The sequence below is a fragment of the Myxocyprinus asiaticus genome, chromosome 15, assembly GCF_019703515.2.
Source record: "Myxocyprinus asiaticus isolate MX2 ecotype Aquarium Trade chromosome 15, UBuf_Myxa_2, whole genome shotgun sequence".
Classification (NCBI taxonomy): Eukaryota; Metazoa; Chordata; class Actinopteri; order Cypriniformes; family Catostomidae; genus Myxocyprinus; species Myxocyprinus asiaticus.
In genome coordinates this window covers 1,013,647-1,030,516 of record NC_059358.1, presented here as the reverse complement: position 1 = coordinate 1,030,516, position 16,870 = coordinate 1,013,647, and the positions used below count along the sequence as shown (strand labels likewise).

The 16,870-nt window shown below is 39.8% G+C and overlaps 1 protein-coding gene across 1 annotated transcript; it reads left to right on the top strand.

The window, feature by feature from the left end:
• The first annotated feature begins 427 nt into the window (after positions 1-427).
• LOC127453117 (polyadenylate-binding protein 1A-like) lies at positions 428-14,743 on the top strand. The gene is made up of 15 exons (XM_051719237.1): positions 428-1,106; positions 3,237-3,430; positions 3,556-3,671; positions 4,522-4,661; positions 5,159-5,253; positions 5,350-5,487; positions 5,951-6,046; positions 6,143-6,415; positions 7,057-7,147; positions 7,232-7,345; positions 7,428-7,573; positions 7,822-7,906; positions 11,329-11,459; positions 14,208-14,303; positions 14,433-14,743. Exons 1-14 carry the CDS (start codon positions 914-916, stop codon positions 14,295-14,297), a joined length of 1,902 nt encoding a protein of 633 aa, XP_051575197.1. The 5' UTR covers positions 428-913; the 3' UTR covers positions 14,298-14,303; positions 14,433-14,743.
• Positions 14,744-16,870: the final 2,127 nt, after the last annotated feature.

Here is a 16,870-nt window from a genome sequence, read left to right as displayed (position 1 = left end):
TAATATATTACAATATTTTAATTAATTTTCAATTAAAACGTTTAATTGTTTCATTTATGTTTTTTGTGGTGCATGTTTTAAAATGCCATAATTAGCTTTCCCAATTAAAGTTACTTCTAATGGACTCCAGTACTTTTTAATAAAAGTTCCTGGTTTTATTTTGAATTACGTATTGGTGCACATTGTCCAAATGTAATCACTTTCTCCCTTTCTAAAATTACTTTATTTACAAAGGGAGCAAATCGCACCTGCCTTTTTAAATGTGGTGTTTGAGACCCTTTTCTTTTCGATATTGTTGTCATTATATCACGATGACGTCTCTTTCGACTGAATATAAGAGACTCTTATTTTGCCTTTTTGTAAAAACTTTAAAAACACGCAACTTCCGCCCGGAACCCCTTCATATCTGAGCTCTACTTCCGCTTCTCGTCCCTACTTTATGCGGTGCGAGAGAGAGCACGTGTGCCACAGAGCTTCGGCACACAATCTTATATAAAAAACCAAAAATACAAAAAAAAAATCACAAAACTGAAAAATCCAAACAAAAAATCGACTTTTACTACCGAATACCTCGGTGAAGCAGGATCCGCGGGCAGTTTGAGGAGTTTAAAAGGGCAACACCGCATCGGTTTGACTTCAGTAGGCCTTTGGAGAATTTTAATCATCAATACCGCAAACACGTCGGCGATTAATCGTTACCGGACGCGTTTTAATCAGTCTTTAAGTCTATCATTTAAGGTTATTTTGGCCGTTTGACCGTCTTACGGAAGTAAATCGAGTAGCTTTTAGCGTGTCCGTCGTCGTCAGCCTTTCGAAGCTCCAGCACGTGTGTTCGGTTCGTTTTTTTCTTTCTTTCGGTTATCGTGCTTCTAACCGCGCGGTTTGTTAGTTTTTCCTTCGGTCGCTTAGGAAGATGAACCCCAGCGCTCCCAGTTACCCGATGGCCTCTCTGTACGTGGGTGATCTCCACCAGGATGTGACCGAGGCCATGCTGTACGAGAAGTTCAGCCCAGCCGGGCCCATCCTGTCCATTCGGGTGTGCAGGGACATGATGACCCGCCGCTCTCTCGGTTATGCCTACGTGAACTTCCAGCAACCCGCTGATGGTAAGGAAATACTTGCGTTTTCTAGTCAACAGTTCCAGGCGTCATTTCTCAAACACACACAAGCACAAAAATCCAGTCCTGGTGGTCTAACTGGGTTTTGAGCACATCGTACTAAACATTTGTGTAGGAATGTAAAGCATAATTTGTTGAAATAAATGTTTCAATATTTATACACGTATTTATTATATACTTTACCCCAAATATGTTAAGTGTTTTATTTTGTATATTTGTGTACACGTGTGCGTATTTATTTACGTATATTTATTCACACGTGTGTGTGTGTATAGTGTGTGTGTATATATGTGTGTGTGTATAGTGTGTGTGTGTATAGTGTGTGTGTGTATAGTGTAGTGTGTGTATAGTGTGCGTGGGTGTGTTGTGTGCGTGTGTAGTTTGTGTATAGTGTGCGTGTGTGTAGTTTGTGTATAGTGTGCGTGTGTTGTATAGTGTGTTGTGTGTATAGTGTGTGTGTGTATATGTGTGCGTGTGTATAGTGTGCGTGTAATGTGTGTGTGTTGTATGGTGTGTGTGTTGTGCGCGTTGGAGTGTGTTGTGCGCGTGTGTATATTGTGTGTGTGTGTAGTTTGTGTATAGTGTGTGTGGTGTGTATATATGTGTATATATGCTAATATCTTTTTTTTTTAATCAATCTATATAATAAAAAATCTTATTTTTTTCATTACTATGAAGGGCACAGACATTGAGGCTGTAAAATAATTTCCCAAAACCAGTTTGTGTAACCAAAACCCCCAGAGAAAATAAGATTTGGTGAATAACGGGGGACTTTTTACTTGAAACAAGCCCTAAATACACCGGAGGACTCTTATATTGAAATTACAGAGATTTGGCTCCATTAAAATACTCTGTATTTACCAAATGAAGCTTTTTAAAACCTATAGATTAACTAAATGAAGAGTTTTGTATGTATCGGTTTCACCAGATGAGGTTTATTGGAAAGGAATTTTAAAAAAAATTATAAGGGAAAACTAAAATAAAATATCGGCAACTATCAGCATATATTTTTTCAGTCAACCGTTTGTTCCAAAAAGCAACTATCGGTATAACTATATACCGATAATCGGTACCGATTATACCGGATATACTGTGTATGTACGTGTGTGTGTGTGTATATATATATATATATATATATATATTTGTGCATATGTATATAGACTGTATATATAAATAATATACATACCCACACACACGTGGGTAATGTATGTACAGCGGGACCACGTGTTGGCCGTACATTGGCGAAGCGCTTGCGTGAAGTATGTTTGGGCCCTTAGAGTTACATTTATTTTTTTCTATTTTTTTTAAAATTAGGTCCACATTTTTACATCTAATGGGATAAGTGTTCATAAATTAAATTAAGTCAGCCCTGTTATAAATGAGTTGTTCTTATTTTCCTTTTGACATTAGACTTGATCAAACCGTATAACCCAAGGTGTTGTATTGGCCATTCAAGACTTGCACATGTGTTTTTGTTTTTATTTATTTAACCTGTAACCAGGTTGGCCCCATTGAGATTTTAAATCACTTTTACAAGAGAGATCTGGCCCAGAAAGGCAGCAACCAAATATACAGTATACAATATAAGTACATAAATCAACAACATACTAAAACATAATCTTTTACAACAATTACAATCTAAAGATTATTATTGAAAGGTGAAGAATCACCATCGTGTGATTTCTGTAAGAGACCATTAAATATTAAGCATTTTACTGGAATGTCCTGCTTTTAATACCACTAGTCAGCGGTTTTATTCTGGAGTTTTTAATAGATGTTTTTAAAAAGGTTTCACAAGTAAATAATTCTAGTTATCAAATTAAAAGCTTGTATTTATTGCGCAGTTGTAAGAAGTTTGTTCATTGTTTTGTTTTCTTGAACTACTTCAAACTTGCCATGAAAATGCTCTTTGTTGCTGAAATGGCTTTAGAAATATAATAAATGTACTTCTCTCGGTAACAAGGCATTGGACACCTATCAAATAAAAGGTTTCTGAACGCTGCTCGCACTGATTAAAGGAGAGTTTTTGCCAGTTTCAATAAATGTGTGTAAAGGTTTATATGGCAGTAATAACCAGATACTGTAGTACTCATGTTTGGTAATCTCTTCCCGTTTCAGCCGAGCGCGCTTTGGACACCATGAACTTCGATGTGATCAAGGGCAGACCCGTCCGGATCATGTGGTCCCAGCGAGACCCCTCACTGCGCAAGAGTGGTGTTGGGAACATCTTCATTAAAAACCTGGACAAGTCCATTGACAACAAGGCCCTTTACGATACATTCTCCGCATTTGGAAACATCCTCTCCTGCAAGGTAAAAGACGTGTTTTGCAGTGACGTGGATTTTATAGTGCATGTTTACAGCAGTTCTGTTCATTAACAAGCTTTAACTGTGAGCGCTGCCGTTTGATGCTTGTGCTCGTTGTTGTTCTTCTAAAGGTGGTTTGTGATGAGAATGGATCTAAAGGATATGGATTTGTGCACTTTGAAACCCACGAGGCTGCAGAGAGAGCCATTGAGAAAATGAACGGCATGTTGCTCAATGATCGCAAAGTGTAAGTGTGACTTTAAAAAGGGAATCAGATTTCATATTGCACGTCTGAAATTATTTTACGTCCATTTTGATTAACTGCATCATACTACATTGTGGTTGTTGGTTTGTAGTGGCGAGTGCCTATAAATTATTGGTAGAAATATCTTAATGGGATTCTCTCAAAACTGGTCAAGAAAATGTCTAGGGCACCCTAAAAAAAAAAAAATATATATATATATATATATAATGACACTGACTATCACACCTGGAGTCGCAAGTTCGAATCCAGGGCGTGCTGAATGACTCCAGCCAGGTCTCCTAAGCAGCCAAATTGGCCCGGTTGCTAGGGAGGGTAGAGTCACATGTGGTAACCTCCTTGTGGTCGCTATAATGTGGTTCTCGCTCTCGGTGGGGCGTGTGGTGAGTTGTGCGTGGGTGATGTGGAGAATAGCATGACGCCTCCACATATGCTACGTCTCCGCAGTAACACGCTCAATCCACGTGATAAAATGCATGGATTGACTGTCTCAGACGCGGAGGCAACTGAGATTTGTCCTCCGCCACCTGGATTGAGGCGAGTCACTACGCCACCACGAGGGCTTAGAGCACATTGGGAATTGGGGAGAAAAGGGGAGGGGGAAAAAACAAAAAAAACCTACTGATAGTAAAAATGAGATTCTAAGAAAAATCACCATGAGAATGATGACTACAAAAACAAGGCTTTAAGGGGAAAATGTACTGAATTGTCTGTTAAAAATTGTAATAGGCACATTTTAAGCAAATCTACTTTTTCTTTTGGACATGTTTTCATGAGATTCGCCCACTTGGTCACAAACAAAATCCGAATAAAGATTTTTCTTTTTCTTTTAAAGGTTTGTCGGTCGCTTCAAGTCTCGCAAGGAGCGTGAGGCAGAGATGGGCGCCCGTGCCAAAGAGTTCACCAATGTTTACATCAAGAACTTCGGAGAGGACATGGATGAAGAGAAGCTGAAGGAGATATTCGGCAAATTTGGTGTGTATTTTGTTGTTGGGAACATTACAGTGTTTTTATTTTTTTCTCACAATTTGGAATGCCCAATTCCCACTACTTAGTAGGTCCTCATGGTGGCGCGGTTACTCGCCTCAATCCGGGTGGTGGAGGACAAGTCTCAGTTGCGTCCGCTTCTGAGACCGTCAATCCGCGCATCTTATCACGTGACTCGTTGTGCATGACACCGCGGAGACTCACAGCAATGTGGAGGCTCATGCTACTCTCCGCGATCCACGCACAACTTACCACACGCCCCATTGAGAGCGAGAACCACTAATCACGACCACGAGGAGGTTACCCCATGTGACTGCCCTCCCTAGCAACCGGGCCAATTTGTTTGCTTTGGAGACCTGGCTGGAGTCACTCAGCGTGCCCTGGATTCGAACTTGCGACTCCAGGGGTGTTGGTCAGCGCCAATACTCGCTGAGATACCCAGGCCCCCCCCATTACAATGTTTTTGACATGTTGCGTTATTCCAGGTCCAGCGCTGAGTATTCGCGTCATGACAGATGACGGCGGCAAATCTAGAGGCTTTGGTTTTGTCAGCTTTGAGCGGCATGAGGACGCCCAGAGAGTGAGTGAATGTGACTATGATGTCTGAAGTCTTGTAATATTCACTTATAAGGTTTTGCATTAAGTTGAATCTGACACGTTTTCCTCTGGTCGTCAGGCCGTGGATGAGATGAACGGGAAAGAGCTGAACGGGAAGCAGGTGTATGTGGGCCGCGCTCAGAAGAAAGGAGAACGCCAGACAGAACTCAAGCGCAAATTTGAGCAGATGAAACAGGACCGCATGACCCGCTACCAGGTAAAATGACCAGCAGCCGACTGGATGAGAACGCTACCTAAAGAGCACGCTGGCTGTTTTACAGTGGGGGAATCTGCGACGTCTGTGTTTTAACATGGAAATAAAGTGAAGGATTCTGAAAGATGATTTAGTGCCATTTCTAGGTCTCTAATCAAATAAGCAAATTTGTGGCATTTCATCATGTTAAATCCGTCGGATTTCTTCACTCCCATTGAAACAAGATGTTGCTTAAGAACATTGTGCATTTAGATCTTACAGTGTAATTGTTTCCCATCATAATTACATCACTGTTGTAATTAAAAAAAATAGTTTATTGTCATAATGCTTATTTTGACAATACAGCCATTTGTCACAAATTTTGACACGATTACTACTGCTAAACGTGTCCTCGGTGAGTTACCTGAATGCCATTTAATTTTGTGAAGTGTTTAAATGATCTCACCGGTGGTTGCTTTTTCAACAGGGAGTGAATCTCTATGTAAAAAATCTGGACGATGGCTTGGATGACGAACGTCTGCGTAAAGAATTCGCACCATTTGGCACCATCACAAGCGCCAAGGTATAAACAAGTTTATTTGCAAAACATTTTCATAAAACTGACCATGCAAGTGTCAAAAGTCTCTGTTTAATGTTTCTGCATTATCATTCTGTTCAGGTGATGATGGAAGGTGGCCGCAGCAAAGGTTTTGGATTTGTTTGTTTCTCTTCTCCTGAAGAGGCCACTAAAGCAGTGACTGAAATGAACGGCCGTATCGTCGCCACAAAACCACTGTACGTGGCCCTGGCGCAGAGGAAGGAGGAGCGTCAGGCCCACCTCACCAGCCAGTACATGCAGAGGATGGCGAGTGTCAGAGCCGTGCCGAACCCCGTCCTCAACCCATATCAGCCTACGCCACCATCCGGGTACTTCATGGCTGCCATTCCACAGGTCAGAATCAGTGTTGTCCTGTTCAGTGTCCAGTAACGTAAACGTGCTTTAAATTAATTAATAGTGGCATTAAGAACTGGAATCGCAGGGGGCCTGGGTAGCTCAGCGAGTATTGACGCTGACTATCACCCCTGGAGTCGCGAGTTCGAATCCAGGGCGTGCTGAGTGACTCCAGCCAGGTCTCCTAAGCAACCAAACTAACCTGGTTGCTAAGGAGGGTAGAGTCACATGGGGTAACCTCCTTGTGGTCGTGATTAGTGGTTCTCGCTCTCAATGGGGCGTGTGGTAAGTTGTGTGTGGATCGTGGAGAGTAGCATGAGCCTCCACATGTTGAGAGTCTCCACGGTTTCATGCACAACGAGTCACATGATAAGATGCACGGATTGACGGTCTCACAAGCGGAGGCAACTGAGACTTGTTCTCCACCACCCGGATTGATGTGAGTAACTGTGCCACCGCAAGGACCTACTAAGTAGTGGGAATTGGGCATTCCAAAATTGAGAGAAAAGGGGATAAAAAGAACTGGAATCACTGTACAATCAGATCCATATTTGTTTGATTCCCATCCTTGGATGTGAGCGTGTGGTGTTTAGTCTTTGAGCTGCTTGACTCTCAATGCATGACATTTCTTTGTCTGACAGCCTCAGAATCGTGCCGCGTACTACCCCGCCAGTCAGCTCGCACAGCTCCGCCCCAGCCCTCGCTGGAATTCACCAGGAGTCCGCCCTCAGCGTGAGTAACTCCACCTACATTTCCTCCCAAGACTCTTACTGTAGACCTTCACAGCCGTTAATTTAATTCTTGTTTTCATTGCAGATTTCCAGAACATGCCCAACGCGATCAGGACATCAGCTCCCCGTCCACAGACTTACAGTGCAGTGCGGCCCCCGTCCAACCAGGTCCCCCGCATGATCACCTCGCAGCGCATGAGTGAGTGAACAGCCCTGCAGTAATGCGTTCTAGAAACATGCGTCCACTGTTCATGTGTCTTAACTGTCTGTTCTGCCATCAGGCTCTCAGGGTATGGGTCCTCGGCCTCCAACTGGGGGCGCAGCGACGGGTACAGCTCCAGTGAGAGTGCCACAGTACAAGTATGCACCTGGAGTCCGCAACCCACAGCAGCACATGCCCACTCAACAGCAAGTGCCCATGCAGCAGGTATATGAGAAACACTGAAGCTGTCAGGTTTTTACATTCTCAAATGCACCTTCTGTGATCGGATCTGATGACTACATGCATCATTTACTACATCGGTGTTTTATTGCGTTATTGAGTTTACTCAAAAATGCAGATTGTCGTGGATCATAAATACCAGCTGTAAACTGGGCTTAATATTTTTATAAATTGTGATTGGTCATACATAAATTCAGGTTTACTAAAATGTGTAAAAATGTGCCCCCTTCCAGCCTGCAGTCCACGTTCAGGGTCAAGAACCTCTGACTGCATCCATGCTGGCTGCCGCCCCACCACAGGAACAGAAGCAGATGCTGGGTAAGTATTTTTCTCATCTCTAAATGTTTGAGTATTGATTGTAGGGCTGCTCAATTATGGCAAAAATCATAACTATTATGTACAATAAAGACTATACATTATCACAATACCAACATTTCAGTAGTCGGTCGTGAAATATGACGATTCTCAATACCAGCTTCAAAACCACAACAAATAATAACTAACTACTAAAATACTTTTTAAGGGTGCAGTATGTACGATTCAGAAACCCTTGTTATTAGTGACACCTGTGGCTGTTAAGTGAACTGCAGCCAGCTACCCGTTGCTCGTGCTCACGCTCGTACACACACTCCATAGGGACGCGAGCATCGACCAAAACAATGACGTAACGTACAAAGAGACTGAACGTGATTCACCGGCATCATGCTGACAGATGAGTTAGCATGATTAAAATGACACAGTTATGATTGTTTTACTACAAACTTTGAGACTAAACTAAAACTACTAATCAGCTAACATAGCATACTGATACACACATACAGCTACATACTACTGAACTACACCAGACAGTTTACTGTTGCACTCTTGTATGTTTTGTATGTCATATGTTGTACTACGATCAAGGAACCAGCGTATTTGCTTAATGTGTCCTGTATACCTGACTTTTAGTATAAAGAGAAGATTGCAATAGATTCATCAACGTTAGCAGGCAAGATCAAGTTAGCTAAAATGACACCGATCAATCCTTATGGCACTATATTTCACATGCTTTGCATTTATGTAAGTTTACCTGTCCAAGAAGAAGAACGCCAATTCAGGGTCAGTTTTGACCCCCAAAACCAAACGAAGGTCCCTCCAGGAATCAAATGTCCTGCTGATGTTCACTCTAGTTTTCGCATGATCACGTTCCCGCTTGGCCAGATGGGATTCTTTAGAAGGGTCTCAGCAGTGCGCATAAACGTCGCATCCTTTGGATTTTCCCGGCGAAGGGCTAATTTTTCAAGTTGCGTTACAAGCCGTTCACACATTGGCAAAAAAAGGCGAATATTACATGAAAATTGTTACATACTGCAGCTTTAAAGCTACTAAAGTTACTCAGTCAAGAGCAGTGTGTTCTCATTTTCTTGTTATGGTTGTTTGACTTATGACACACTAGACAGCAAGTCTTATCTTTAGGGCTGCAACTAATGATTATTTTGATAATCTATTAATCAAATGATTATTCGATGACTATTGCAACGATTAATCATTAGCTCTTAACTGATTATTCAGCTTGTTAAAAGGTTATATTAAATGTGTTTACTAACAAAGAGGACTAAATAATCTTTTAAAAATACCTCTAAATGACATTCACTGAATTAAAGTGGAAAAATACTAAGTTTAATTCAGTAAATTCACTGCAAAAACTCTTAAGTGTTTTTGTCTTGTTTACCATTTTAAAATTGTAAAAATCCTTAAAACAAAGATACATTTACTTGAGAAGCAACATATAAGATATTTAGACTTTCTTTAAGAGAATGCATCTTAAATATAAGTGTTTTGTGTATAAGTGTGTTTTTTCACTTGGTTATATTTCTGCGAGTGCAGTAAAGATAAAATATACTTGTATTCAAGATCTATTCTCAAAGCAAGTCTAAATATTGTATATGCTGCTTCTCAGGTCAGTGCATCTTTTTTAAAGGATTTTTAGATATTTTAAAATTTCTATTGTTAATATTATATTCAACATTCTCAGATAATATTTCTTTATTCTGCAGTATAGCTGCTAAAGTAAATGTACGTTGGTTTAAAGGAGTTTTAGAAATTTATATTGGAAAACAAGCTAAATCAAAAACGTATTTTGTTGCTGTGTATAATGGGGCGAAGACTACCCTCTCTCTTTTCTGTTCACTTCAATCCATTTTTAACTTAAACTCTCTCATTAATAAAGCTGCATATTGACAATTTTCTGCACGATAAGAAACACTGACACACTATGATTCAATAAGTCTCGAGTCATCACGTTATAATCTAGCAGTATTAAGCGTGTGTGCTCTGGATGAGCGTCCTGTGAGTTAGGGTTAGCCGGTGCAGTTTCAATCTCTCCCCCTTAGATCGGGATATTCACACAACTCATAGAAGAGGCGCTGACCGCACAGAGAAATGACCGTTTCAGAGTTTGTAGTTATTTACATGATCTGCTTCTGTATTATTTGAACATTAATAAAGTTCTAACGAGTTAAATATAACTGCATTGAAGCTGCACCGCGCTTAAATATAACCGCATTGAAGCTGCACCGCGTTAAATATAACCGCATTGAAGATGTACCGCGTTAAATATAACCGCATTGAAGCAGCACCGCGTTAAATATAACCGCATTGAAGCTGCACCGCGTTAAATATAACCGCATTGAAGCTGCACCGCGTTAAATATAACCGCATTGAAGATGCGCCGCGTTAAATATAACCGCATTGAAGATGCGCCGCGTTAAATATAACCGCATTGAGGATGCACCGCCTTAAATATAACCGCATTGAAGATGCACCGCATTGAGGATGCACCGCCTTAAATATAACCGCATTGAAGATGTAACGCCTTAAATATAACTGCATTGAGGATGCACCGCCTTAAATATAACCGCATTGAGGATGCACCGCCTTAAATATAACCGCATTGAGGATGCACCGCCTTAAATATATCCGCATTGAAGCTGCACCACGTTAAATATAACTGCATTGAAGATGCACTGCGTTAAATATAACAAATATATTTATTAAATATAACAAAAATCCACTTGTCCCCTTTAATGTTGAACCCTGAATAAAGTATTCGACATTCTCCGATAACAATGTTTTCTTCAGCAGTATAGCTCTTAAAGTAAATGTATGTTGTTTTAAAGGAGTTTTAGGTATTATTTTGGAAAACAAGCCAAAAAATACCTATCAAAAATGTATTTTGTTCTAGTGTATAATGGGGCTAAGACTTTCACCTTTATGTTCACTTCGATGCATCTTTAACTCACAAAAAAACAAACTTTCTCTTAATAGAGCTGCGTATCGCTGATTTTCTTCATTAGATACACACAGTGAACGTGACACATTATGATTCACTACGTTGCGAGCCATCACGTTATAATCTAGCTGCAAACGCGCACGAGTGACGAGTGTCCCCGCGCTCAGTGGGGAAAGATTCAATCTCTAACCCGGTCACTTCATGCAACCCATAGATGCAGTGCTGACCGCACAGAGAAATGCCAGTTTCTGAGTTTTTCATAACCCACTTCCTTTATTATTTGAACTTTAATAAAGTATGCTTTAAAGATATAACGCCGGGGTGTTTCATTGCAAAATGGAATGCGGAACAATAATAATTTTATCTTGTTTTCATAATTGTTGGAAGCCAAAATCATAATTGAAAATAAAATTTTATTAATCGCCCAGTCCTAATTGAGGTGCTCACATGTGTGTTTGTCTCGTCTCAGGTGAGCGTCTGTTCCCGCTCATTCAGAACATGCATCCCAGTCTGGCGGGAAAGATCACTGGAATGCTGCTGGAGATAGACAACTCTGAGCTGCTGCACATGCTGGAGTCACCAGAGTCACTGCGGTCAAAGGTCAGGGGTCACATGATCATTCACACGACATGCAGCTTAATGCACGAGTCACGTCACATTTGTTTTAATCCCAAATTTGTAAGCATGTAAGTCTTGATTCCACTAGATGGCAGAAAGCACTAGAAAACATGTTTTTCTCCATCACATTCCATCACAACATACAGATCTGAAATGTAGGTGGCGCTCTAACTCATTTTAGCCCTCACAGATGTGCTCGTTCATAGACATTCAGTCTAATTTTCAGTTCAAGCACCACCCTCATTATTTCATTAGATATATCTCGGCCTCTGAGTGGACTAGAAGCTCAATCTAGGTGTCATTAGAAAGCGGATATCCTCTTTGCGATGATATATAACATTTTATCATCAATAGTCGAAAACATGATTTGTTTAGCATGCTTTTCCTGCTGGATGGCATATTTTGTTCTGTACATCTAAGATATAACATTGGATTATTCAGCCAAGCAAGCTCACAGACAAGTAAAAAAATAGCTAAGCTGCCTAACGTAAAAGCAGATATAAAGTTTTTAGCTATTTGGGGCTTACAGCAGCAATGATTGGTGCATGTAAGAGACGTTTGTATTCGATGACTTACAGAACTCGTATTTAATTGCGATTCTTTTCAAAATCATTCAAACTGTGAGATTAGGGCAAAAACAATGAACTGTACAGTCACATGAGAATGAGAGCTTTGATATATGACTTGTCCATTTAAGTGTAATTTGAAAGACTTTTGTATTCATTTCTACCCATTACTTCTAGGGGGCGCTGACTTGTGATTATTTTCAGACCATATTTTGTGCAACAAATGCAAAAGTGATGGTGTTCTCTGAAAAGTTCAGATTCTAAGCTTTGAAACGATATGCCTGACCTATGTATATGGGGACTTTAACGTTTTATGTGTAAACATTTTTTGTGATATAGCGCCCCCTGTTGACTTGCCGGCGGGTCCATAGAGTTTAAACATTGAAAGTGTCATAATGCAAAAATTCTTAATAGTTCTAAAACTGGTTTAATTTTAAACAATAACTACGTTTCCGTCAAGGATTTTTTGCGGAAAAGTTTTAGCGCATCAAAATAAAGCTGATGGAAATGCAAATTATCGCTAAAATTTCATAAGTGTCGAGACATTTTTCTGTTTAACTCTAGTGCATAAACTCTGATACTTCAAATGTTGCGAAAAACTGGTTTGGAAATACTGTCAAGAAAATTGACAAACGCAAAAATGTAGTGTCACATGACAGTTTAGCCCAATCGTTAGCCTGTGTTATTCATGACGACAAGATATACATCCTTGAAAGCCAATTCATTGTGCGTGATTATTGATTGATCTTAACGTATAGCACAGATCCGATGCTGCAAGCACATCTGCGTCATGACACTTCTAGGAGCGCCAATGCAAATATCTCGTATCATGCACCTGTTCATCAGCAAGTACAAGGAGAACAAATGAATGGCCACTCTTTGTGATTAAATTAACCATGGTAGCCATCCGTTTATTAAAGTTGCTTTTCCACACTGTTCAAAATAATAGACGGCAGTCACTGAATTAGACCAAAATACATAAAACACATTTCTGTGCACAGATGTTTTAAATAATAAATACACAATACTAAAAAGCTTCAGTGTGCTTTTTTGGAACACTAACATATAGCCCAATTCTATAAAATTATTGTACTTTTGAAAACATGCCAGCAAAATTCCCTATATTAAATTGATTACCAAACGAATAAAGCATTACATTAAAATAATTACAAAACTAAATTATATTTTTAGACCTATATGTGCCTTTTCTTTACACAAACTTAAATTATCCTCACCCTGTTCTGTAGGCGAAAAAAGTCGGCTGAATGACATTATCAGAATGTTCTAGACTTTAAGACTATAAACTATCAGATTTGTCCAATGCGGAGTTCACTTTCAGAAAACGAGCTTTTGAACTTTTTAAAATGTTTAAATATTTTAAAACTCTCTTTACCTCGGATCGCATTTGCTGAGCTTCTTCATAAAATGTAAATTGCATTATGATGCCAAAATTAATTTTAGATGAGAATCAAGTTCAGTTGCTTGTTAAAAGTTGCTGGAGAAATATGCGGGACATAATGCAGTTGTGACGGCGATGCTTTAGATGATTGTTTAAAATAGCCTATTGAATATCAGGAGTGTATCATATATGTAAACCCTGATATTACACCACATCAGATTTTCTTTAATAGTTGTGCACACAGCATATACACATCGATGGATGCTCCTTATACTAAGACCGAACGTTTCCCCCAACACTTGCAGGATGCCAGCTTGAACACGGCCATGACGATTCACTTTCGGGTCAGAACCGGTGGCATCCTGTGATAGGCGCAACATCAGGACCGATACTACAGTCCTATCAGAAGGGCAACTGCTCCCTTTTGATTGCATTTATTTGTGAAATTAAAATGACAGTAAGCTGGCTAATTTCAATGAATCGTCTCAATACTCTCCTTCGGCTTCAGGGCAGATTTCTTTTGCGATAAATCAAAACTTATGCCACATTGGTTTTTTTTTTTTAGGCATGACGTCATTACGCACACCATTTTTATCAATAAAGGCCATTCAAATGGAAACGGGCAGAAGACGGCAAATTTACACATCTTCACTTTGTCTAACAAAACAGCGTGAAAAGTGGATGGATTTGTTCTTGATGTAAAAAATGAGCACTTCTCATGTTTGCATTATTTGATCGTGCCTTTTGTGATTTTTCTAATTCCAGGTGGATGAAGCCGTTGCTGTGCTACAGGCTCATCAGGCCAAAGAAGCTGCCCAGAAATCAGTGCCCAGCCCTGCTGTACCGGCCGTTTAAGACGAGGTGACATTTGAATGTGTTCACCTGTTGTATGTTGGTCATGAGTATTTAGAACCGTTCATTTTCTCTGTCTGACTTTGATTTGGAAATTTTCTTGTGATGTTTTTCCTAACACATTTCCTTTGTTTTCAGAATTATGGAGCTGACTTCAAGAGGGAAGCATTGGAAAAATAATCAATATTGGAAAAAAACTCAAAACAGAAAAATGAATTCACCTGAATATTTTGCCAGGTCAAACTAAATCTTGACCTTGATATATACATATATATATAAAAATAAAAAAAAATAGAAAACTTTTAATTTTGAAAATTCCAAAACATTCCTTTCTTTTTATTCCTCTTAATTGAATGCTCATTGTCAATTGTGTTCTTGCAGTTGATTTGCTGGACATTTGGAAAACATACATTTGGATTAAACTTCTTGAATAAAACTTTAAACATTTATCATCGTCTGTTTTATTGAATATACATATTTACAGTGACAAAAGTTATATGACAGTGTGTGCACTGAAGTCAATAAAAAGGTACAAAATTGACAATTCAACCGTTGCCATCAGTCTTTAGGAATATTTGAGGGAATTCAGCTTTTGTTCATTTCTTTATGATGTTGGGGTGAAACATGGACATGTTTTTGTAAGATTCTAAGCCAGGCTGTATAATGCAGTTGATAATGTTGATGACTATAGGATTAATTCTTTTGGCTGCACAGAAGTTTTAAGGATGTATTTTGTGCAAGTGTTTTGGTGCATGGAACGCAGACAATCCTGCACAATGCATGATGTCATCAAAGTATATACTGTGTGTATATAAAGCAGATGTTTCTAGTAATCTTTATATATCCATTGATCTAGAGTTCACCAATTTCAGGGTGGCTTCTTTGGAGCGCACTAGGTCACTTCCTGTCTGTCTTTATATTTGTTGATAGGAGGCCATGCCACATGTACTTTTGGACACTAGATGGCAGCAGCAGAAAGCAAATGCTGTTTGGGATAAACTACACTGTTGGCATAAAGGTGTTTAGAGCCAAATGTGTTTCTGTATGGAAGCTTTTGATCTTTTTAATGAGGTACCACACCTGTCTCTGTGACTGTGCTAGACTCAAAAGCAAATAAAAGTCAGGGAAGTGGCCTGTGCTTTTCTAGCCAATCGGCCATCGCTACAGCAAAACATTTTAGTCTTGTCCCGAATGTTTTTAGTTCATAATTGCCAAGTGGGACTGAATAGTGAGTTGAAGTGCATTCAGTAATGTTTTCATCAAGTTCTACTCAAGAAATTGTGATTTATAAAAGAAGAACCATAAAATAATGACCACTTGCATGAGATGAAGACTCCAGTCATATCAGTGACCTTATAAAAGCTGTTTTATTTTACACGGAGAGGGTCTCCTCAAGGGGGGCGCCATGTTTGGATCACATGACCAGCCGAATACTACTCGCTTGATCTCAGTAACCGTCCTGTTATTGGACACTTTCACTCTTGGATTAAATTGAAGCATTGCTGACTGATGAGTGAATTTCTACAATGACATCTGTAGACTAACAGAAAACTTTTGCGTTTTAATAATGTTGCATCCACGCCGCTAGGTGTCCGTGTAAGTCCAAGACGACATCCATACATTTTAAGAAAATGTTGGTCATTGTTACTCGGTATGTCACTCTTTCATAAAGACTGGGTGATTACGTTTTTTTCAAATAAATTCTGTCACTTGTTTAGAATTTATAACTAAGGATGGCTGATTTGCGAATAACTTGGCAAAGGGGTCTTAATCGGTTCGCGAATCATTAAACAGCTTCCGCACGGCCTGAATCATTTGGAGCGTTTTCTCAAACCTTCAAACATGAAACGTGTTCGAATCCAGCGCGTGCTGAGTGACTCCAGTCAGGCTTCCTAAGCAACCAAATTGGCCCGGTTGCTAGGGAGGGTAGAGTCACATGGGGTAACCTCCTCATGGTTGCTATAATGTGGTTCGCTCTTGGTGGGGCGTGTGGTGAGTTGTGCGTGGATGCAGCGGAGAATAGTGTGAAGCCTTCACACGCGCTACGTCTCTGCGGTAACGCGCACAACAAGTCACGTGATGAGATGCGCGGCAACTGAGATTCGTCCTCCGCCACCCAGATTGAGGCGAGTCACTACGCACCACGAGGACTTACAGCGCATTGGGAATTGGGTGTTCCAAATTGGGGAGAAAATCCCCCCCCCCCCCAGTAACTGTAATCTGATTACAGTAATAAAATGTAACGCATTACACTACTTTTTGCTGTAAAAGTAATTACTTTGTAATCACATTACACCCAACACTGTACATGAATACTTAAACCTAGAACAAACACCGGATGAAGTTGTTTTGCATACGATAATAAAAATCAACCAATCCTGTCGTTTGCGAGCGATGAAGGTATTAAGTATATGCAACACACGCGTGAGCACCTTATGAATGACTCTGTACAGTATGTAAGGACATTTTCCAACCAAAAGAGCATCGAAACACTAACGTACACAAATGCATAAAGTGCCAAAAAGTACCTTCACATTACTATAAAATAAGGTTACATTATTTGACTTAATGAGTGA